Source organism: Micromys minutus, assembly GCF_963924665.1.
Source record: "Micromys minutus genome assembly, chromosome: 5".
Classification (NCBI taxonomy): Eukaryota; Metazoa; Chordata; class Mammalia; order Rodentia; family Muridae; genus Micromys; species Micromys minutus.
Genome location: NC_137974.1, coordinates 98,054 through 123,576, shown reverse-complemented (window position 1 = coordinate 123,576; position 25,523 = coordinate 98,054). Strand labels below are relative to the sequence as shown.

General features: G+C 45.3%; 1 protein-coding gene across 4 annotated transcripts in view; it reads left to right on the top strand.

The window, feature by feature from the left end:
- The window catches only part of SAMD4A (sterile alpha motif domain containing 4A), a 205,736-nt gene extending 203,815 nt beyond the window's left edge, over positions 1–1,921 (top strand). For all 4 annotated transcript variants that reach the window (XM_080916813.1, XM_080916812.1, XM_080916815.1 and 1 more), the window contains one exon: positions 1,704–1,921. In XM_080916813.1, coding sequence (XP_080772939.1) covers positions 1,704–1,732 — 29 coding nt within the window. In that variant the 3' untranslated portion in view covers positions 1,733–1,921. The remainder of the gene's footprint in view (positions 1–1,703) is intronic.
- The last annotated feature ends 23,602 nt before the right edge of the window (positions 1,922–25,523 follow it).

Genomic DNA, 25,523 nt, shown 5'->3' with positions numbered 1-25,523 from the left:
TCTGAGGCCTATACTAAGAGAAAAGTACACAGCCAGCCGTTCTTCAGGGGTTCTGAGGTTCACACGCCCCTCCTTCTTCTGTCTCCCTTCTCCACTTACCCCTTCCCTAAGCCACACTGTTCACAGATACAGAGACTCTATTCAGATAATTTTCTCAAGGCACCAGGAAGGCATTTACTGCAGTGGTAACTGTAAAACCTGTGGTGCTCTCCTGTGTGTGGCACCCCTGAAGCTGTCAGCATTCAGCTTCCATGACTGAAAATAGTAAGCCTGGCTTTCTTTGGAAGACATATCACAGGGTTGAAATTCAAGCCTTGGACTTGAGCTAGTTGAGATTTTCACACTCCTGGCTCCTTACTTTCACAACTATGAAGATTTAACATTAACATGTGGGCCAGAGAGCTAAGCAGGAGTGTGCCCTACATTTAGAAGTGTCTCAGACATCCCCACAACAGAGGGACCTCTACACACACTCCTCTCCTGTGCATGGAATGAGCCCCATGCACAGGCTCAGGTTGACACCATAGAAAGTCAGTTATTGATTCCAAGTTCATACATGTACGCAAAATAATAACTGATGCCTCAGCACCCCAAACTGGCGAGGGCCCTGCCTCCCTTCCAAAAAATCTCTCCCTAAAGTGCCATAACTTGCACACATATGCTTATGCATACTTACATGTACACACACACACACACACAAAGTGGGGGAAACAGATAAAATTTGGAAAATCTAATTAATAGAAGATCAGTGGATTATATCTAAGTCAGTGTCTTCACTATAATGTCCTGTTAGACCTTTGCAGATTGTCACCAGTATAGGACCTGACAAGGTACCCATATGATCATGTCTTACAAATGCACATGAACCTATAAATTATCTTAATGAAAACTTAAATTTAAAAAGAATGTGTCTCTTCCAAGTCCTAGCCTGCAGAATTGTCAATATGACACTATAGCATGGAAGCCAGGGCCTCCCTGCACTGGGCTCACTGCCTTTCCATGTCACCTAGGTCCCCAACTTTCCCTGGGATGACGGGGCACGTCTGTATTCCCCTTGAGTCTTATATAGTAACTGGAGATGCTCCCTCCACTAGGCCTAGCATGCCGCAGTGGGAACTGAACTAGCCACACGAGCTGGCCTCTAGAGCTTGGCAAAGCCAAAGGTGTCCTCTGTAGCTAGCTCATCATTGCCCTTATCCAGCAGTTACTGGATACCATCTTTTCTACCTGTGATGGCCAATCTGTGCCTCTCTCTGCCTACGGTGTGAGGCCCCATCAGCTCCAGCATATACCAGCATGGGTACCTCTTCACTGTCCTTCAGCTACCACCCTTTCCTTCTGTCAGACCGTCTGACGTGTGCCAGGCACCCATCAATCAGCAGCTCTGTCTCCCTCCCAGCTTCCTGTCTCTGAAACAAGTCCCTCCCACAGACATACCCTTTGAAGCCTGACCAATTCCCTAACATTTCAAATTAATTAATCAAACCTTCTGCTACCTGAAGCTTTCAACTCTGGATACAAACATCTGCCGTTTCTTTTCCTGCCTTTACCCCTGTTCTTGAAGCAGGGTTTGGATCAGCTATATGTGTCCCTCTGGCTGCCCAGTCTTCATCTCAGATATCAGTATGCTCAAGGCACTGGCAATGCTGGTAGAAAGCTAACCCAGACTTGTTTGCTCAGTCGTCCTCTGGTTTCCTCCACAGATGGGGTTGACCGGACCTCCACAATCTAGAAACCGAAGATAACAGTGACCGCGCTGGCCGTGAAATGGACTGCTGCGAGCCCAGTGTCAGCCATCTTCAGGGTTGCAGAGACTCTTCCAAGATCCTTTGCAGCCTTTTCCCCTGGTCCCTCGCCATTTTGATTTTGTGAGAGCGTAGGTCATCCTTGTAAACATATCAGTAGACCCGGGTGGGTTATGTTGTCATTTGTCTGTCAAGGGATGGGAGGGGACTCTCGGGGGAATGTGGGGCTGGGAGGGGATGGAGGGATGCTAGTGGCTACCTGGACAGAAATGGAGTGGGGAAGAGTATTGCTAGGAGAGAGATGCAGGAGACACGCAGGAGGAAGGCTGACGTCCTGCCTAGGGGGCCTTCTCCGAGCCTGGCTTCACAGTCAGGCTGTGAAAAACATAGGACATAAGCAAGCAGAGCAAGATGGCGGCCGGCCTATTTGTGTCTCCCCTGACTGGATTTCCCTGAGGCCTGGCTTGAGTCAGCCACAAGAGAGGGCTGTCTATAAGGCACCAAGGGCAAGAGGAAGAAATTCCCTCCAGCAAACTTTCAGATAAACTTTGATTTGTGTATTGTTTACATAAGAATTTTAAAGGGTACATAATATGTTGAGTGTGGATAGAACTTCTCTTCATACTATGGTTTTCTGCAAAAGACTGATTGTTGTTGTGGATTCATTTTGTCTCAGCTATTTTTATAGTAGTAGCAGGGTTGTCTTTTACAAACAGCTGCCAAGCTCTGCTTCTCAGGAAGATGACTGAGGCCAAGTAGGCCTCAAGCTGCCATCTTCCAGCGTGAGGCATGGGGAGTGTGTGGACTGGTCTGAAGAGTAAGGATGTGGCTGGGATGAACAGAGTACTAGGCACAGACACAAAGATGATGGCGCCGTGTGATCAATTTGCTCAGACGTCACCCGGAGCTGATAAACTCTGCAGCCTCTTTCTGGGCTGGATTTGCATTCCACCCGAGACCTGTTTTGCTTCCCACCCTCCCACAGGCACCATTCTACCAGCACTGGTCTCACTCTACAGACATACACGTGGGCACATGTCCCACTAGAGAAGGAAAGACATGGGTAGATGTTTTGTTCTGCATGAAGCCCGACACTAGAACATTTGGGATGGAGATTTTGCACGAGCCTAGGCCTGGGAGCTGTATCTCTTTTTCATTCCAGCTTTGCTGAAGAAGAATGGCCGAGCAATGGTCTCACAGAGATCACTCAGAGAAGCAGTAAGTCCTCGATTCCCAGCTCCACCATGGGGAGAGGGGGTTGGGATGAAGGCAGAAGCAGGAGAGGTTAAATTTATGAGAGAAGTCCTGGGACTCTCCATGCTTGGGAGTCAGACATTTGCTGTATTGTGGTACGGTGTATCCAACCACACACGAGAAAGAGAAAAGACTCACATGTCCATTGCACAGTCCGAGATCAGCTGTAACACCTGGGACATGATGTGGGGGACATCTGGTTCCCCTCTTTTAGAAAAAGTGAAGTTTGAAACCAGACCATGTAAATGACTTTACCTGTGCTTATTTTTTTTTTTTTGCAAGTTAATGGAGTTCACACAGACTCTAAAGGACTTATTAAAAATCCACACAGCTTTGTTTACCTGTCAAGATTACAAATGTACAACCTAGCCCAGCCTTGGATGCTACAACAGAGATTTTTAAAGCCCTTTCATAGTGCAGGGCCAAGGGTACCTTAAGAAGATAGAGCTTTTAGTGAGCACAGAAAACTTGGATCCATTATTCCATGCAGCACTTTAAAACAACAGAAACAAAAGTTTTAGGATGCTCCTTGGGTGGCCAGGTCTTAAAGATGCAAATCCACACGAGAAAGAGGCAGCATGTTTAATATATATATATATATATATATATATATATATATATGTATATGTATATGTATATGTATATGTATATGTATATGTATATGATGTATATGTATATGTATATGTATATGTATATGTATATGTATATGTATATGTATATATATATATACATTTTTTTTTAACCAAGTGCCATTAACCTTCATCCCTCAAGTCTCTTTTCCAAACAAGCTAAGTGTTGGGGAAGGAGCTGGGATAGAGGATCACATGTAAGGCAGACTAGGTTAAGATGCTGAAGGCCAAAGGTAAGGCCAGAAGGTCTGAGGAAGTGTGTGGAGGATGCTGGGAAAGTTAACAGAGGGTGGCTCCAGGACTCTGTGTCCTGGAGGAAGGAGGAGGAGTTCGAGTCTGCTACACGCAACACATGTACCCATAAGGGCGTAGGATATTCAGAAACCAGTTTGTGAACACAATCACACGAGGTGTGAGTCTTTTAAGAGGAAGAAGACCATAGAGTATATTTGCAAATCTGAATTTCTATTTATTCCTTCATTGAATATAGAAGCAATGGTTATCTGATTATTAGAGATATTATTTTGGATATGTTACTTATTAACTCGCTATGGCTGGTAACCATGATAAAGTCTGTTATTAGTAACAACATAATTCTTTTTTTTTAAAAAGAAAAGAAAAGCTTATTTTTCATTGATGGTATAGATTTATCTACTTAGTTGTGGTTTGCTATGTTAGTGTTTTGTTTTGTTTTTTTAAGTTGTGTTCTGATAATTTTTAAGAGCCTCTCCCTACCTTGATTTGAGTCCTGTGTTGACTGCAGGTATACAGCTCAATTTAAAAATCCTAAAGCAAAGAAATTTTATTTATAAAAAGAGTCAAGCAGTCACATGCCTGAGGCTGTGAGGTCAAACCTTTAGGAAGGAGCTGCAGTGCCTTTTTCTGTATTTACCCACTGACCCCCTGCCCCACGCAGATGTTTTATATTAAATATAAAGGTTTGAGACTTTCCAAGTAAAATCTACTTCACTGCATAGGTTCTCGCTGTCTCTTCAACCCCACCCCACCCCACCCCACCCCACCCCAGCCCCAGCACTCTGGTTTTAAGCAGCATGTCTGCACTGTCTGAGGCACAGTGCTGGTCTACAATATCATGGGTGATGTTTTATTGGTGCTTTTTGTTCATAGTGTTTTCTTACCAGAAAACAATAGGAGGAACACAAACTGTACAAGACACAAAACAATGCTGCTGATGGTTTGTTTTTTTGTGTTTTTCCCTCACATGCTTTTGAGTTTCACTTTTTTAATACACAGATCCAGCAAGCAAAGTAGCTGCTGGTGGGTCCTGCCTGCTGAGGGCTGCTGTTTGCACCAAGCTTTCAGCCTGGGTTGAGCTGAAGGTCTCTTTCTGGCACCCAGGATGGGAGCTGCAGCTGGGCCCCACCTCCCATTCTTCTGAAGCCAACACTGAGGAAACAGTTTCTTTTGAGGTGTTCGCTGACTGCCTTTTACTGAATGGGAGTCTTCTCCAGGCCTTTCATTCTTCTATGCTTCTTGTGGCTACCTAGTGCTGGTGCAAGGTTTGTAGATCTGTGCACCTCAGACCTGGGGTGAGGGCTGAGCTAGGGAGGGGAGGAAAGTGGATTCTGCCGGGTGTCCTTCCTCTATAGCCTCTGTAGAGTGGGGATAAAACACCTGCCCAGGCGCTCAGGTTTGCCCATTGTAAACAGAACCTGCAGAAGAGTAAGTTGTACACAGAGCTGTGATACTAATGTTGGCTTTGTTTTTCTGTTTGTTTTTCTTTTCTTTTTTACAACTCATCAGAGATGTTTGCAAAGTGACTTTTAAAAAAATTCCTTTATCTTGACTTAAAGGTGAATGTGTATCCCTCTGGGGAAGCAAGAAGAAAGCAGGAATGTTAGTAATGGCAAACAGAAGACTTCCTCCCTTATTAATATATAACCCTCACGTGTTTATGCCTAACGCAAGCTGACTTTCAAAGCTTCCTTTCGTTGCATGCCCTGTGCAGGCATCAGTATTGTACATGCATGCCTTTTGTCCTGTTTTCCTGTACAAAGTCAGTGAACAAAGAAATATTTTTGCCTAGTTCATGTTGCCAAGCAATGCATATTTTTTAAATTTGTCATACATGAAAAGAGCATGTTTGTTACATGTAAAAGCTCTACTGACACAGATACACTAATGTTTGAACATGCTGTTCTTTGCAAGTGTACAGTTTTCAAATGTTGTTACCACTGACAACACCCTTGTGGTCTAAACTTGCTACAATGTATTTATTATTCATTTCCTCCCACAGAATTAAGAATCATGGCTATATTTCATATGGTTATATTGAGAGTGAAGGGAAATGATTAATACAAGGTTTTGTAACACTGGTGTGTGTGTGTGTGTGTCTTTTTACTCTCCTCCTTTTGTAAACATGATTATTTAAAAAAAAAAAAAAAGACTCAAGTCTTAGCAATCAGCCCTCGATGAAAAAAAACAACATGAACACACTGACCACACCACATAATGCCCACCATTATCTGCCTACTCCTTTCTGAAACATGTGACCTTTATGTCTTTGGACCTCCAAGCCAAAGAGAAAACAAAACACGAGACAGAGGCTATTCTCACCTGTAACCTTGCAACTCCAGAGGTCTCTGAGACAGCCTCACTTGAGACTGGATCAATGAAGTCTTAGTTGTTACTTAACCTTTTATCCTGAGCTTTGTCAGCTCCCAAGGGGCCATCTGGCATTGTGGGGATCACTATCTTGGTGCTCCTGGCTGCCTCTAAGAACTCTAAGAATTCAGGCACAGTTCACTCCACCGCCCCCACTGCTCCTGTCCTGGGTGGATACGACCACCTCAGCATATTGTTTTCACTCACTTCCCCTTGGTGTGTTGTTGACAAGCCTTAGACACACACATCCCAACTATACCCTTTGAACTCAATTAAGTAGTCACATCAAAGAACACACCAAACTACTCTGATCCAATGGTATAATATGATTTGCTAACTTTTATAAGTCAAATGATCTTGTACAATTCCAATCCTTATAAAACATTCATAACCTTATTTATGAAGAGATGCACTGAGAAAAACATACACATCTGCCTCCATCTTCATTCCTCCCAGAATCTCCCCTCCTCCAATCTCTGCCTCCTGCCTCCTCTTCTGCTCTTAGACCTTTCCCCACCTGTCTATCTTCTGTCCAATCGTTTATCACCTTAACATAAACCTACACTTAGTGTTCTATTGTGAAGAGACACCACAACCACAGCAACTCTTACACAGGAAAACATTTAACTAACACTTAGCTGGCTTACGGGTTCAGAGGTTTAGCTCATTACCATCACGGCAGGGACCACGGCAGCACAAGGCAGACATGGTGCTGGGGAGGTAGCTGAGAGTTCTACATCTGGATCAGCAGGCAGCAGGAAGAGAAAGACAATGGCCTGGCTTGAGCATCTGAGACCTCAAAACTCACTTCCTCCAACAAGGCCATGCCTCTGATGATGTCACTCCCTGTGAGTCTATGGGGACCATTTTCATTCAAAATACCACAAATGACCACACATTCACTCCCTTTGCTTCAGGCTCAGCAGTTTAAGACACATTTTTTAAAAAATGATAATTGGAAACATACAGAAATGTGTCATAAAGTTAAATTTTTATAACCCAAATGAGCAATAAGACAGACATACCAGAGAATTATTGGACCTTGCTTTTAAAATGTTCAGAATGAGAAGAAATGCAAGATTAAAGACAGGGAAAGAGGGAGCGAGTAGTTAGCACTGTGGGTTAGCTCTGTGCCTGGAACGGAACTGTGGTAGCTGGTCCTGGCAGCAAAGCTAGTGCTCTCTGGCTTTGTAAGGGAATGTTTGTTCAATCCTGGAGAAAGGGCCTACGGAGTGGAAAGCTCCCAGGGCATCCCACAGCTCCCACACCAAAGAGATGGAATTCCACTTATTAAAAAGGGAATTGGGCCAGGCAGTGATGATGCATGCCTTTGATCCCATCACTTTGGAGACAGAGAAAGGCAGATCTCTGATTTTTATGCCATAATGGTATAGAAAGGGCCACAGGTAGATTTAAAAATGTATAAGGTCACAGGCAAGTTATCAGCTCTTACCACTGAATGATACTGGGGAACATCCACACTCTAAAAAAGTCTCCTGGTTCATCCTACTGTTCAGTCACCACATCTGTCACCACAGAAGAACATTGTTTTCCACAGACAATTTCATCACACCATAGACCTGTTTCACAGATGTTACAGCTACTGTCAACTTGACAGAATCCTGAATCTCCTGGTGGCGGCCTCTGGGCACAGCTGTGAAAGGTTATCTCTCCTGAATTGAGATGAGGTTTGCCCACTGTGGGTGGAACCAACCATTCCTTAGCCGAGATCTTAGACAGTAGAGGTAGATGGAGGGAGCTGAGCAGCAGCACACGGGTATCCTTTACTCTGTTCTGATTGTGTGATCAGCTGCTTCTCTAACTCCCTCGTGATGATGGAATGCAATCTTCAAATCTCATGTGAATGAGATAAGCCAATAAACCCTTTCTCCCTTAAACTGCTTTTATTGGAGTATTTTTATCACAACAATAGGAAGAGAAACAGACATAAGACAGCAGACTTGTACGAATCTCTGTTCTCTATCATTTCTGTGTACATATCTTGACACTTGAGCCCACCCCTTCCTTGTTAGTTTTAGCCTCTCAGCCCTTAGCTCTGGAATCTCCTAATCCATTCTTCAAACTCAACTTGTGGTTACTGGTTGGCTTTTCCCATTTAATAGAATCCAACTCTGTATAATTCCAGAATTAACTACAAAATTAAACTTATACCGACCCCCTGCCACATTTTATGAGATAAAGCAGTCAAAATTAATCTATTCAATTCTTGTAAGGCAACCATGTTTTGCTCTGCTAGGCTCTGAGGACAATTAAGAGGAGGGAATAGATGGCAGGCTTCTTGTGCCAATATGCCACTAAGCCAGGCTAACAACACCCTCAGAATGGAAGTCACTCTTAGGTCCCTGAGATATATAGAAAGTTAAAAACAAAACTGGTGAGAATAGGAAGTAGGTGTATGGACCACAGGTGGGAGTAGAAAAGGGTGTGGGTGGGAACAGGAAGTGGGTGTGGGTGGAAACAGGAAGTGGGTGTAGGTGGGAACAGGAAGTGGGTGTATGGATGTAGGGAGCCTGAAACAGAAGTCTTTGGAAACAGTCTGTTATTAGAGCAGTGTTCCTAAGCCACCCTTCAAACTCTACTTTCCACATACTCATCCTTGGCTCCTGGCCTTTGTAGATTGAGAATGAAGAGTGGCTAGTGTGTTTGTGTGTGTGTTTGTGTGTGTGTGTGTGTGTGTGTGTGTGTGTGTGTGTGTGTTTGTGTGTGCACGCACATGAGCATGTGCATGAGTGCCCACAAGTGCTTACATGTATCAGTGACTGTGTGTCTGCAAAGCAGAAAGTATAGACAAACAAAACAAAACAAAAAACCTGGGAGACAGACATGACATCACTGTGGCTCAAGATTCTAGTAGAACCAATGGTTGTGCAGCCTGTCTCCCAGGCTCCAGCCTGGCCAGTCCTTCTCTTGGACCAGACTTGCCCAAGTGGCTTCTGTCCACAGACACTGACTCCTCTATGTCTTCAACTGTTGAATATTTTAAGGTCTTACGTAGCTCCTACTTCAACTTTAAAACACAGCCAGGAAGCATTTTTGGAAACTTTATAAAGCTTGAACTTTATACATAAAAAGACACTGTTTTCTATTTATATTTGACTTAGAGAACATGTTCTTTAAATATTGTATTGCATTGTTTTAAAATTTTTTGGTTAAGTCAAAACAAAATTAAATCTTGGTCTCTCGCTGGACTTGGTAGGACTTCAAGCAAATAGCTAACGGTCCTGGAGGACTCACCAGCTAATGTAACCAATATGAAGAGATTTAACATCCCTTCCCTGAACCTCCCAAGCTTCTCCTAACATTGACCTGTGAGTCCTTGACTTGCAAGATGGAGTATCTACATGTGTAGATTAGAAAGTAAAGACATGTATTACAGATAACCCCGCTCTGTCCGTTATTAAATGCATCAAGCCAATCTTTGGTGGAAAACAGAGGGCCAACAACCTTCTTTCACCCCTGTTCTTTGAGGCTGGGACAGCACCAGATCCTAACGACCCTGTATGGTTCTGCTGAGATCCAGCATCTGAGCACTCATTCACCTGCAGCTCAGTCCAATCTATCCGGATCTGCCCCTAAGGTGTTCATGTTCAGCCAGTTCTTCAAAACACAAAGATTACAGAATACAGCATTAGATCTGGGCATTGAAGTCTAGCTTATACATGTGACATCCTGAGGTTGGATTGTCAACCAAAGGACATCAGCACCAAGGTTCTCTTGGACTCCCAGGGGAAGTTTAGAGTTACAATGAGGTGGCCACACTTCACCACAGGATGAAACCTGAGTTGCTCAGAAAGCCTCCACTCCCTGGTGCCTTCAGCCTCAGCTTGAATTATATGACCCCAAGAAGCAGGGTAAAGAAAATGGGACCCAGCTACTCCACAGCATGAAGCTCAGGTGAAACCACAGACAGAGCTCTGGTCTCTGAGATCCTTGAGAAAGCCTCCTCATTCACCACAGAGAGAAGCTTCCATTCCGTTGGAAAAGAGTAACACCCAAATGCTAAGAGCAGACACCACAGTTAAGGGATGGTGACTCAGTAAGTCTCCAGTTATCACCAGCTTACAGAAACACCTGTTTGAACAGATATTTGGGCACAAGCTCTCTCAGAGGACTGAAGGAAATCAGATGAAGAGAAAAATCCAGGCCTTGCACATGAGAAGCAAGACCAAAATCCGACCAAGTTTCCAGACCTGTGTTTTTAACTGGGAGCCCTGAGTCTGTCTCCATCACTGCTTCTCAGTGTTAGAACGGAGGCAAACTCCACCTTCTCACTGACAAGTACAACGGAAAAGCAAACATAGGCCTCTGCCCTAGAACTCAGTATTCAACGCAGCAACCTCCATTAGGAGCCAAAAAGCTAGGCAGAATTCCACAGCATCTGACTACAGGCCAGAGACTATGCCATCTGAACCCACCCAGACCCAGATCCAGAAGGGGTAGCTACCCTTCTTAGGCAGTCACTGAAAAACCCCAAATGTGGATTTGTAACAAACTTGGTCCTGAATGCCCTCTACTAGCTAAATATTGGCAACATACCGACCAGAACAGAAACTTGTGACAAACCAATACTTCCGGTTCAACCTGGAAATTAAACAGTAGAAGTGACCACAGGGTCTGAAAAAAGATAAGCATCCTGTTTAAAATTCCTGGAAAGAAGACACGGACAAGGCCAGATGCTGAAATCAGGAGTAAACAGAGCCCTTTGTTGTGCAGAGAACACCATACTCCAGCAAGCATCCCAGTCATTCAGAGAGGAACCTTTAATCCCAGCACTCACAAGGCAGAGAGGAGCTTGAAGGTAGCCTGGTCTAAATATTGATGCCCCAAAATTTTTTAAAAAATAAATCAATAAATAAGGTCCAGGGAGAAGACAGAGATAGCTCGGGTTCAAATTCAGTTTCCAGTGTCCTGCACTTACATAAGAGGCTCGAAGCTACTTCCAAGTCCAAGGGAGCCAACATTCCTGGCCTCTATGAGAGCCTGAGCTCACACACATTAGTGCCCACATTCCAGTGCTCTGGGGATCAGGCACCCTCTTCTGTGCACATACTGAACCCTTATACACAGCTCACACACTGACACAGACCCATAAATTTAAAAAAAAAAAATTAAAGAAAGTTGAATAAGACACATGCTTGTGAGAAACTCTCCTCCCCTCTAGGGATGGCACACATTGAAGTGTGAGGTGGAGAGTAGACACAGTCCATGCAAATGGCCTCTGAAAATGGTGGAAGTAGCCATTGCATCAGATAAATTAGACATTACGTCTAAAGCCTAAGACACAAGGAAGGTAACTGATTAGCGCCGAGTGAGTGGATTTAGCAAGAGGTGATACGAGTATAAATGTGTGTGCCTAGTAACCCAATTTTAGACCTACATGTCTAAGCTAACATACCTAAAAGAAGGAATAAATCATATCCAAGGATCTGACATCACACATTAGCGTTGTATGAGCCACACAGACAGAAGAGGAATAGCAGACTTATCCTGTATCCTAGACCAAATGGACCACTCAGATAGCTACAGACTTCTCCACTTGAATCTACAGAATACATAGTCTTCTCAATGAAACACAGAGAACTCTGTAGACTATATTATATATTGATCCTCAAGACAAGCCTTCAAAAATTAAAAAAAAAAACTTGCCATTATGCCATGTCCTGAAGTATCAGGAAGAAATTAAGAAGAAAACTTAAATTTTCATAAGAATAGAAATATATCACAGCAAAGCCTATGGGATCCAGGAAAAGCAGCTCCTAGAGGAAGGCTTAGGGGAGAGGGTGATGTTAGCTGAAGAGGAAGTGTAGGGCACATGAGACACAAAGAGGAAAAGAATAGGAGGTGCTTCAGGAGGAGACAGTGGAGCCAGGAGTGTGGAGGAGCTGGGGAAGGAGAGCCACGGGCGCATGCGCTTAGTTACAGAGCGTCATTATGGTATCGGTCTGATACATGACACACTGACTTAATTATAGTAAAAAGAAGGGGCTTGTGACAACAGAGCCTACACCAGAAATGGCATGTTTCAAGTGAGTGCTCTGTCACTCCACTCCAAGGAACTAGAAAAACAGGAATGACTCCAGAGAATAATAGGTGGCCAGTAACTGACTTTGTAGAGGGGACAATGTCACAGCCACCAAGCTACCTGCTAAATGTCCTAGAAGTCTTAGAGCTCAGATCCAGATGTTTCTGTCCCAAATCCTGCAGGAAGCGGTTGTCTGAGCCCTTGGGAACATCATAGGAACACTGGGTACAAAAACACTGCCTCCCCTCTTCTCCCAGCCTCTCCAACTGCCATCGTAGCCAGAGACACCAGAAACTCTTCACGGTGCCTAACTCAGGGACATTTGGTCAAACACAGCCCAAGGTGATGAAAGAAAGCCACATCGCTGTGGCTTCCACCTAGCTGATTTGTTCAGATGTGAGCCTCGCTGAAGCTTGGGTTCTGTCCCCAGGCATTCTGGCTCAATTGTTCTGGAATACAGCTGGGGCAGGAGTTAGAGACTCTAATGCAGCAAGCGTGAGAGCTAGGCACCTTTAGAGCAGTGCACCTCAGCCTGTATATTATATCCTGTGTGCCCAATATTTACATTATAATTCACAACAGTCACAAAATTACACTTATGAAGTAGCAATTCGATAATTTTATAATGGTGGTAGTAGGGTCCTCACAACATCAGGAACTGCATTAAAAAGGTTGAAAATCACTACTTTAGTGGAATGGACTTCTCTTTACTGAAGTGGTCTGTGAAATGTGTTTCTTCAGTCTTGATAGATGCAGAAGAGGAACCACATGTTGTTTTGTTTGAGAATAAAAAACAAGTTTATGCCTCACATAAGTTTAGTTTAAGGCACCCTGCCTCCAACATCCCTCGGGCCAGGCAGAATAAACTGGACTTTCAGCCTGGCCACTTGTCAAGTTTATGTTTCTGCTGACTTTGGTGAAGCCTGCAGTACCCCCCACAAGGACTTGAGTCTCTTTCTTTGTTTGTTTCACTCTTTCTTTTAAGTGTTTTATTTGTCTATTATATACACAGTTTTCTGCTGCATATGTGTCTGCACACCAGAAGAGGGCACCAGATCTCATTACAGATGGTTGTAAGCTACCATGTGGTTGTTGGGATTTGAACTCAGTGCTCTGGAAGAACAGTTAGTGCTCTTATTCTCTGAGACATCTGTCCAACCCAAAGACTCTGCTTTATATTATAAAGTTCACAATTTTAATTAGTTGGTTAATTTTTCACTTGCAATGTATAGCATATAATACTTGGGTGACGTATTAACTGGACTCCCCCAGCCTGATTCCATGCATCTGATTTAAATTAGGTTCCTCTCCATCAGCAGATGCTCCTAAAACATCAGTGCCTTAAAAGCACAAAGTCTGTTTCTCTTGTTGGGCAATGTGTCCTTCACGTGGCAATGGGACCCAATGGGTCATAGCTGTCACCAGTAAGACTGCTGCCATTTGTGTGGCTGGGGAAAAGGCCTGTCTTCAATGAAAGTGAGAGTATTTCTGCTCACACTTCAAACACAAATGTGAGGCCATAACAAGCACCAAGGGACGTGGGAAGGTACAGCCACGCTTTGCCTAGAACGGGACTTGGAGTTTGGGGACAGCATGGTCCCTTCCCCTCAGCTGAGAACACATGAAAGTTCAAAGGGTGTGAGGGCCCTGTGTCTTCATCGGGTTGAGGCCCATCCCTGCTAGAGTGGACATTGTCCTATTAGAGAGATAGACTGGTCTGCTGTGTCTCTGAAGGTCCTCAGGTCTGGAGGAGTGTACTGTGACAATGTCGGATGAGGTCAGAACCTGACTCATCTGTACCATGGTCTCATCACCAGGGTCTCAGAGTGAGGCCCTGCTCACATTCCTCCTCGCCTCTGTAAGATCCCACCAGTCCCTGGACACCAGGTCCCTGCGTGGCACCTCTCCAGCTGGCCTTCAACCTGTAACTTACTCTGCTCAGACACAGACAAGGGTGTGCACTGCAGTGTGTACTGTGAAGCTACTTCTGCCTTCAGGCCCTTTGAGCTGCTCTGACCTCGTCTTCTGTTCAAAGGCTGCTTCACTGAAGACTCTGCGGGAAGCCAGCAAGCCTGAGCCTTTGAGGAACAACTAAAGGGAAAGAAATGGCAGAGAGGGCAGAATGCTGACTGCTGCTTCTCACAGCTCCCACCAGCTGCCGCATCATAGACACCACACACACACACACGCACACACACACACACTCGTACTACACTATACACACCACACCACAGCGCATACACACTGCATTCAATATCATACCATACACATACAACAGCATAGCATACCATACACACACACTCCTACTACAGTATACACACCAAACCACAGAGCATACACACTACATTCAATATCACACTATATACTACTACACCATACATACAACAGCATCACACACATGCACATGCACACCCACATGCACATACACAGATACACAATCACCATATACACATACATAAATTCCTCCAGTTCCAGTCCAGGTAGGCTGAGCTCCTCCCATTCTGCTGCAATGACTCATCAGTACCAAGGGGCGAGGAGATAATACTCTTGGCCTTAGCTTCTTGGCAGGGGACGCTCCACCCTGCCTACATGTGACCAACCCCACCCCGACTCACAAACACTATCAAAGTGGTGGTTTGCTTTTAACTTTTTAACTTTCCTGTTGAACATTAATCCTGGGCCTGCCTTGGCCACTTCAGATAAACTCTGGAAACCAAATGGCTGCTTCCTCCAGTATTATGAGGTCTTCTCCTCCCTGTGTACCTTGAAGAAGAGTGTATGTCTGCACAACCTGGCTTTGAATCCCTTGTGTCCAGTTTTCTTGTATCAGTCACCTATCGATAGCCAGTGGCAGAGGACACACCCAGGATAATTCCTAGTACCTGCCCATCTACACAGCACAAAGGCCAGGTAACCTGTGGACATCTTCTCTCGGAATTCAAAACTGTTACTGCTCCTGCTTGCAGTTTGGATCTGAAACCCAGAAGTTATGATATTGATAGTGTCACATTAGAGCCACAGAAAGGAAAGTTCTGTAGCCCCACCACCACCACCCTGTGTCTGTCATAAATGTCATACTAGGCTCTGCCAGCAGGGCTGGGGGACATGATCCTACGAGAAGAGCATTTCAGATGTGTCAGCCTGGATTGTCTCAGGGGAGGCCTTTTTTCTCCTGCCCCTGGAGAAATACTTAAACAGCATCAGGAAGGTAAGATGAGAGAGAGTCACACAGGATCAGCTTCGGAGATCGGTCCAGAGTGTGATGGAGGAGACGAGGGGGTAAAGTACTCTGCAAATGTAAGGTTTGGGTTCTTCAGTCTGACCACCCAGAACAGAGGAAGCTGGGCAGAGAGTCACTCTTCACCATGTTGGGAGAGGCAAACTGACTTCACCTCACAACCCAGGCTTCTGCACCAGCTTACACAGATACAAGTGCAACAACAACAACAACACACACACACACACAATCACACACATACATGCATGCATGACCACACGCACACACACACACACACACACACACACACACACACACACACACAATCATGTACTAGGATTTATCATGGTAAAGCAGAAGTGATACAGCCCTCACCCTGGCGCACACAGGTCTTCTCCTCATCCATGCCCAAGGCGCTGCACTGGTTCTCCTTGTAGCATGACCCCATCCTACCCCCACAGGACTGAGGAACTCCAAGCTTCCTGCTTGCTAAGCAAGCTCTCTGCCACTGAGCCACAGCCCAGCCCTTTAGTCCTGCATCTCTTTGTGATGACGAGGACCTGAAGACCTAATAGGAACCAATTAAGTAAAATATTTAGTGGCAAATGTCACAGTTGGGCAATGTAAGAGGAATTTCCAAAAGGAAGGGAATCCTGGTGACTTCTGGACAGTGTGACCTGGCTCCTCCCCAGTTCCTCCAAGAGGGAGTCGCTGCAGAGGGCTGTGCTGGAAGCTGACCAACTCTGTTGGGCTCCGTTCCACTTGCTATTCAGAAAACCAAAACGAGAAAGACGTCCATGCGTTTGAGACCTCACAGTCTCTCGGCCCACAGTGCTGTCCAGTCTGGGTTGTGCGCCTGTCCTGGTATCCCAGTACTAGCTTGAACAAGATCACTGAACTACCCTGGAACCTACTCACCACCTGCTCCCCATTCTCATCCTTATACTGACGTCTGTCTCTCTTGATTTTACAGCTGTAGGTCAGAGATGGCATGATTCCCATCACACCATTTATCAATGTGGGCTTCAGATTAGTTTGAAATACATATGCATGTCACATATTCAGTTGTGCAGCAGGTCTACACTGAAAGCTCATCTCCCACTATCAAGCCCCCTGCACCTGTCACCTCAGGGCAACCTGCCAGTACCTTTTTGTCAAATTTTCTATATGTATTTTATGGATATAGCAGTTTTCTTTTGAAGCAGAAAGGGTAGATACTACACACTTTTGGCAACCTATCTTTTCTGCTCATTTATATCATGGAAGGTCATTCTGCAACCATGAATGCTTGCAGCTACCTAATTCTTTTGTGAGCTTTGTCCACTACTGATGTTGTGAGATGTCTGTCATTACAAACACAGGGCAGTGAATCTCCTCATCCCTGCACCTTCCACATAGTACAGCTGCTGAGCTAAAGCATATAAGGTTTGTAGTTTTTGACAGATGTTATTAAACTTCCTCTTTATCATTGTACCAATCAACACTCCCAAGGACAATGAAACCTGGAGCCTCCTCCTGACTCTGAAACCAAGGACAGCAAACCCTTGCCAGTCCCTCGAACTTGTGACTGGGACTTCACTCCCCACAGGAGATGGAAGACAGCCTTGGGACCCTACACTGAATGTGAAGCCCCACACAGGGGCAGGTGGAACAAGTAGCCAGTGAAGCCCATGAGTGTCATCCCCCACCAGCCCTAGATTCTGGGTGTCAGAGAACCCCAGCTAACTCCCAGTCAGCATCCAGAGGAATAGAGAAACTGGGATCTTGGAGTCAAGGTGGAGCCTTACAGAAATGTTTGTGAGCACAGGGAGGCAGGAAGCTGGTGGCCAGTTCTAACATGCCCACCGGGCATCTAGCCCACTAGCAGGTGTGTCCTTCCTTGGCCTTGGAGAGCTCCATGGGGCAAGTGTTCTTATCTTCTCGTGGAAACGACAAGATGCCTGAGACAATCAACTTAAAGAAAATGAGCAGGCATGTGGTAGTCTATACCTACAACCCCAGCACTTATGAGCAGGCATGTGGTAGTCTACACCTACAACCCCAGCACTTATGAGCAGGCATGTGGTAGTCTATACCTACAACCCCAGCACTTATGAGCAGGCATGTGGTAGTCTACACCTACAACCCCAGCACTTGAGAGGCTGAAGCAGGGGGTTCAATCTTCAATTCTGTAAAGCAAACAAACAACACAACCCACTTAGGTCTCAGTTAGTTGTCCCCACTGACAGATCTGTGAATGGAGCAATAGTATATTTGAGATTCAGTTCAAAATACTATAGGTGTGATAGGAGTTGTTCTGGATAGTTTTATATCACTTTGACACAAAGCTAGAATCACCTGAGAGGAAGGAACCTCAGGTAAGAAAATGCCCTCATGAGATTGGGCTGTGCACAAGCCTATAGGGCATTCTCTTGATTAGTAGTTGTTGTGGGAAAGCCTAGCTCAGTTTGGGTGGAGCCATCCCTGGCCTGGTGGTCCTGGGTTCTATAAGAAAGCAGGCTGAGCAAGCCATGTGGAGCAAGCCAGTAAGCAGCACCCCTCCATGGCCTCTACATCAGCTCGTCTCCAGGTTCCTGCCCTGTTTGACTTCCTGTCCTGATTTCAGTAATGAACAATGATCAAGTGCAAGCAAAAAAAAAAAAAAAAAAAAAAAAAAAAAAAAAAAAAAAAACCCTTTCCTCCCTGACTTGGTTTTTGGTCATGGTTTCCTCCCAGCAACAGAAATCCTAATGAAGACCTGAGAGACAATGGAGATGAAAGGAATCTATCTTAAACTAGTAAAGCTGGGTGGTACAGAGGGTCTATCACGTGGTTCTGTTCACAGAAGAGAGAGGAAGAAGCTTGCAGACAGGCATAAGTCTAGTGCCTTGCTAGGTGAGGCAGAATGGGGATTGAAGAAAGTCCCAGAGCTCCCTTCAAGCTCTGAAACACAAGGAACCTCAGCTGCAGAGTCTGGGACAACAAGTCCCCTTGGAGCAGGCTCCATGGAAGGAACCTCTGTTCTTGTCAGTGCTGTGGTCTGGCTGGACTGGGCAGTGTCAGAGGAGTCTGCTCATTCTTGCCCTACATCACTCTTGGGATCATAATAAAAAGAGTAGCAGGCTTGACACGCTGAGCCAGTTCAATCTTTATTAAAATCTTTCTTTTCTTCTCCACACCGTGTTCCCAATTTGCTTCTTTGTCCCTGGTATCTGGAGTCATGCAATTTCTGATATTTGTCTCCAAGATTGATTAAGTTTGACAGGTTGGCCACAGTAAAGTAAGGGTGGTATTCATTTTCTAAAAAGTGTATTCCATCCAACAAGAAGGACTCCCCTGCCCCCACATACCTCTGGCTGCTGAGGCTCATCCTCCAGAGACTCTCTAGTGAGGATGGTTTGGGTAGAGGCTTCCCTAGATGTCTGGAAGATATTGTGGTTGCTACAGAGCTTTGGGAACACATAAACATCCTTAGTACTAAAACTAGCCTGGTCTAACAGGACCCCAGTGGAGAGCTGTCATCTCTGGCCTCTGGCCTGGCTTCACCATTGCTTCTGGGTCTTTGGCCAAAATGACCAGAGCTTTATGTTTCACAAAGCTCTCAACCCTTCAGAGGAAGCATGTGCCTTCTTATCGCCTTTATCTTTTAGGGTGGCCTTCAAATTACCATGTTTACATTTTAAAGTTGCTTCTGTTTTTTTTTTTTTTTTTAAATTTGGCTTTCATGTCTGGTTTTCTCAAGATTGGGTCTCATTGTGTCGCCCAGGCTGTTCTGAAACTAGTAATCCTCCTGCCTCAGCCTCCCTAGAGCTACAATTTCAGCTGTGCAGAGCCATATTCACACACACACACACACACACACTTTTCTTGAAGCTGAGCATGGCATGTATGCCTGTAATCCCTCTGAAGACACTGTTCTCCTGGTGTTTTCCATCCCTCTGACTCTTCCAGTCTCTTCTCCACATAGCTCCCTGACCCCTGAGGTTTGATGAAGACATTTAGGACTGAGTGTTCCAAAGTCTCTCACTCTAGGTACATTGTTTAGTGCCCCATCTACTTCAGTGATAACTGAGACACAGATCTATAGAAACATCAGAAAATCATTGGGAGTCATTTTATAGCTGAATCTTGAAATGGTTAAGGTCAGGAAAAGAATGGAGCTGTGTGACTCCATTTCTATGTGATTTCAGAACCTGGGTACTTAACTTGACAATAAGCTAGATTAGTTTTGGAGTTGGAAGGAGAGAATTGTTTAGGGTGAAGGTTGTGTTCCCTATCTCTTGTTTGATAGTATCTTAAATATGTGAAGTTTATATCAATCATATTTTAACAAATTGGCAGGGCTGGGGGCCAAAGGAGAAAAGCTTGTTTTAACAGGGTAGTCAGGCAAAGGAAACAGAACATCTTTTTCTAGGGATGCCTGGAGACCCCAGCAGCCGAGGCAACGTTCAAGGCCAGAGGAAAAGCTTTTCTCTCTGACCCACCTTACCTGCAGTTAACTTATCTCACCATTTCCTGAGTCTGTGTCTTGCCTGTGAGCCCTTCCCTGGACCACCATGACACACTGTGCAGCAGCCCCCATGGGGTTGAGGGGCATGTGTGAGGGTGTGGGGTGGGGGTTGTCAATACCACACAGCTAAGCCCTGCAGGACATGGGGTTGGCAGTCAGGCAGACTCAGCATCCATTTCCCCTCTTCTGTCTCTGTTTTAGAGACTAAGGGAATGTGGCTTGGGCTGATGAGGTATGTGGTGCTTATGGGAATGACTGGAAATGACTAGAAAAATTTTGGGTTTCTTGTATCAGAAAGAAAAGGGAAAGGGAACAGGACAGATGTGAGCTGTGCCTCCTTCCTCCACCCATTTGCCTGGAATGGTAAGCAGGAGGCAGGAGGCACAGGGTCCAGGGGAGCAGGCTCCACCTTCAGTCTTTCTGTCCTGTGAGGGAAGTGACCGCTCTGCAGCAGTCACTGCACACAGCTCTCTGATTAGTTATCTGAGTACATTCCTGAATCATTCCCTCCTCAAGGGTAGTCTGGATGCCACAGCAATAGAGACAAGAACTCAGGAACTAGGCAGATACAAATATCTGCAAGGGGCGTGTGACAGAAGCCAGAGGAAGCTGATGAGAGGCCACTAAGGCACTGAAACTATGAAGCCATGGTAAACAGGAACACATTCCCGAGAAACTGAGAAACAACGGCTAGGGAGAGGGAGCCAGCCAGCGGCGAGGGAGGCTCAGGTCTGGATATGTGAAAAGGTCTCCAAAGTTTTGACTGTGCAGAGGACTGTAGATAGACACAAAGGGACAGGCGGTTGATGTGACTTGTGCCCTCCTCTGCACCCAGGAAGGGAGCACCTTTTCTCATTCTATGAATAGACAACCACCAAAGTCAAAGTATCGCCAGGGTGCGGAATTTCTGGGAGTGCTGTCTTTTGGCAGAGATTGCCACTCAACCCCCATGCTCTGTAGATAGTAAGGGCGTTCTAGCAATAAGAGCACTTACAATAAATACAGTGCTGGATCTTTAGTTATCTTTCCTTTCTGTTTGTTTTTGTTTGTTTGGGCTTTTGGTTTTGGGGGGTTTGTTTATTTGTTTGTTTTTGGAGACAAGAATTGTCTATGTAGCCCAGCCTACTCTGAAACTCAGATATGCTCCTGCCTCTGCCTCTGCCTCCTGAGTGCTGGGACAGTGAGTGTGTGCCACTATCACCCAGCAATTATTGATCTTGCTAAATGAATCGCAGATACTGTTGCCACTCCATTTGTTTTTATTCCACTTACTTAAGGAAGCTGAGACTCAGAGAGGTTAAGAACTGGCCCTGGCCACACACATGGGGCAGCATCAGTGAAGTAGAAAACCATACTGGCTCTTTCCACTCCTGGAGTCCCACACAACAGGCAGTTGGTTGAGGGAGAGATTCGTGGAATTCCGCAGGTCCACTTTCCTGCTCTGGCCTATTTCATAAAGCCACAGGCTGCATTTTTTTTCCAAAAGGAACTTCTGGGCACAGTAATAGAAATCATCTTCCTCTAGACCCTAACCTGCCCCAAATGTTTATAAGGTCTTATAAAGTGCCATTCTCCTTTATGCTCCTAGCAGGTGCTGGCAAGGCCAGGAAGAAAGGAATAGCCACACTGGTCGACAGGGAAGCTAAGCCCCCGAGGCTGCTTGTCTGGGAACTCTGAAATTCATGACCACTGTCACCATAATGATGAATATGCACTGAGAGTGCTATTGATGGAGCGATGGGTCTTCACCCCATTCTCAATATGGCTGTTGTTATTATTTATATGGTCTGTAGAGCTTAGATGACCTGCCATAGCCCATACAACAAAGACAACAGCTTTACACACAAGTCCTGGTAGAGAAAGTGAAGGCTGACAGCACTGAGGTGGGCAGGAGAGAAGTCCTACAATGGTACCTACTGAGGTCTGAGACCCTCTGTCTTCCATAGCTGGACCATGAACGGTCCCACAATGCCTCTCGGGAACTAGGGCTCCACACCAGCTCCAGAACCACTACAGCCCCTGCTGTTTAGCTTTCCCCACATACCTATGATAAAATATATCTTCCCACAATACTGAGTGGTTGTTCCTAATCCTGAGAAACTTAAGTTCAGCAAACCGGTGGGAAAATGTGTTATGAAAATAAATCAGATTGTGAAAGAGCACTGTGAAAAAACACACCAGTCATTTGAATATAATTAATAATTTGTTAACACACTGTAAATTCAACCAAATTCTTCCAAACTCTTCCAAAGTATGGTTCCCCTCTCCACAGCAGCCAACTTTGTGGGCCACCCTCTCTCCTCCCACCTGTCTTAGTTACAGTTTTACTGTTGTGAACAGACACCATGACTAAGGCAAGTCTTATAAGGACAACATTTAATTAGGACTGGCTTACAGATTCAGAGGTTCAGTCCATTATCATAAGGGTGGGAGCATGGCAGCATCCAGGCAGACATGGTGCTGGAGGAGCTGAGAGTTCTACACTTTGTTCCAAAGGCAGACACACAGGAACTCAGCTACTTCCTGCTCAGTGGTCTCAGCCTTGGCCCCTAGCAGCCCGCTGTGTCTTACTGCCTGCTCCCAACTCAGGAGCAGCTGCAGCCTCAAGGGGTCCAGAGGCCTGTGGATTCCCACTGACAACACTCTCTGTATGTAGACTCGAAGGAATGCATATGAGTGTCTTTAGTGTCGCTTGTTACAGTTGGAAGATCCTGGGACTGAGGCAGGGTATGCTTAGCCAGTGTGATTGTATGTGCTTGGCCTTGGGAGTGGCACTGTTAGGAGAGGTGAGCTTGTTGGAGTAGGTGCGGCCTTGTTGGAGGAGGTGTGTTGCTGTGGGGGGATGGTCTTTGAGACCCTCCATCTAGACGCCTGTGAGCCAGTTCAGAGGTCCAGCAAAGAAAGCTTGAGGAAAGAACACTCTTCCCTGGAGTGTTACTGCTCAATAAGACAGGCGCTCACAGACAATCTTTGGTTCACTTTATAAGACCTTATAAACATTTGGGGGCAGGTTAGGATCTAGAGGAAGATGATTTCTATTAGCTTGGTCTGAGATGTTAGGAATGCCTCATCTGCATGTGGCAGGGCTTCAGGTATTGTCCCTTCATGACTGATTGTCACAGTCCTCTCAATGGGGAGTCAATGGTCATATGTTCCAGGACAGGAACTTGGTCAGAAGTATATTTAAACACCTACAGTTCTCAATTATGAGAATTCTTGGGGTTCCTGAATCAGCTTGACCTTACCAGGTTTTCTGTCTGGTGGTAGGGCCCACTGTCCCACATGTCATCAAAGAAGCAGAGATCACCCACTTGTCATCAAAGCTCAGCACTGAAGGATGCCTCTCCCAAAACAACGAGTATCTGCATGTCTAATCTAGAGCATGATGCTCCACCAAATCGTCCTCTGTAGGGTCTCCACACCTAAAAACAATAGACACTGAGCAGTGTTTACTAAGCCAACTGTCCCCCAACCTCAGACACAAAGCAGTGTCACCAAAGAAAGCAGACCCACTAAAGCCCAGTGGGGGCTGTGGCCATCTGTCTGCATATGTGACAGGCAGAAAGAAAGAAAGGCCAGAGGCATGGAAAACCCAGCCCTGAGCTGGCCAAGCCCATGACTGCAGCCCAACCACCAAGCCTGTTGAGTCCCGCTTTTCTTTCCTGCCAGCTACAGGCCTGGCCCAGCACGACAGCCTCTGACTGCAAGCCCCACTCATGGATGATTGAAAACAGACACTTAGGAAGATGGTTCTTAGGCTCGGAAGACTAACAGTGAGCACTCTAACAGCCCTCAGTGCCTGACAGCACACCCCAATTTTATCTTCACCCTAACTAAAAGCATTTAAGCTCCACTGTCTGGAAACCAGGAAGCTCGAAATAGCCCTGCCAGCCAATTCCCCACAAGGAGGATGTCCAGCCTCACATAATCCAAGATATTAACAATGAAATGCCCATTTCACCTTTCAGACTATATACATACATATATATACATTTGCTTATAACTAAGGTGGAGCACATCCAGCTGGTGAGCAGCACACCAGCCGGAAGGGACGTGTGTCTCCAGTCCTAATGCACACAGAGATGGAGGATGGCTGAGCCCAGCTGGTGAGGATCATCTGGGGCTGCACTGGTGAGAGGTTAGAAGACAACAGAGACAGAAGGAATACACAAAGCCTGGTCAATACCAAACAAAAGTTTGCTTGATTGTTTGTTTTTATGTCCTGGGGTTTGGGGGATGGTTCCGTTCAGCAAGAAAAAGAAGTTCTGGGCAAGTATGAAGACTGGAGTTTGGATCCACAGGCCCACGTCAATGTCCGACGTGGATGGTGGCTCGCTTGTAATTCCAGTTCTTTTAAGGCAGCAACAGGATCAGCCAGAGCAAGATGGCCGCCTAGACCAGACAATCAGTGTGCCTGGGGCTCAAGTGAGAGAACCTATGTCTATGTATAATGTGGAAGTCAATTTAGGAAGACATCCAATGCCAACTTCTATATGCAGGTACACCCACATATACACATGTGCACACATGGGAAGAACATGCATTCACACACCACATACATTTGAAGGAAAATTCTAGGGTTATCAAAATGGCTCAGTGGAGAATCAGCCCGTACAGTATCTCTGACCCCCACATGCACACCATGGAGCACAAAGGCCACCCTCTCACAGACTGAATAAATAACATAACTGTTTAACATTTTAGGTGCTAAACTTCAATAGGAATCAATCAATTTAAATGACGAAATGGACACCCTGGCTGTCACATCACAGAGGCTAAGTAGACTAGAGCTTTCCATGACATGAATGACAGGCACAAAGAGGTGGAGTTAGTTAATGACCGGGGAAAGGATGTTACAATCCAATGCTAAATGGCATCACCAGTTTGTGTCCCCTTAAAAAGATATGTACGTGTGTACATAAAAACATGTAAAAAAGAATATGTACAGTGGAAATAGATGTTTCAGAAAGCAATGACTCAATCAGTTAATAGTGGGTATGAAAGATGTGAAGTGCGTGCATGTATGTGTGTGTATCTATATGTCTATGTTATTTATCTGGTTATGTGCATGTGTCTATATGTGGTGTTTGTGTATGTGTTTGTTGTATATGTGTCTATGTGTCTGTGTGACTATGTAGCTAAGGCTGACTTTGAATTCCTGACCCTCCTACTTTTGCCTGTTGGCACTACAGGCACGTGTCAACTTGCCACCTTTATTTTATTTTATATTGTGTTTTATGTAGAGTCTTTACTTTCAACCTTTCTCACCTTGAATGTGCAATAATTTCTGATCATAAGTTTTATGCTCTTGTCATCTAATGCCCTTCACGTTTAAACCCGTCTATCCGGGCTCTCACTGGTCTTTATTTTGTGGCAAATGGAGGTGGGTGGGAGTTTTAGACATATCGAGGTCATTTCAAATTGGCAGAGATGAAAATAAGTCTGAATTGTGTGGAATGTCTCATGGCTACAATGTGTCACTGTTCTAACTTGGGAGCTGTGCCTTCTGTGGCCCTCAAAT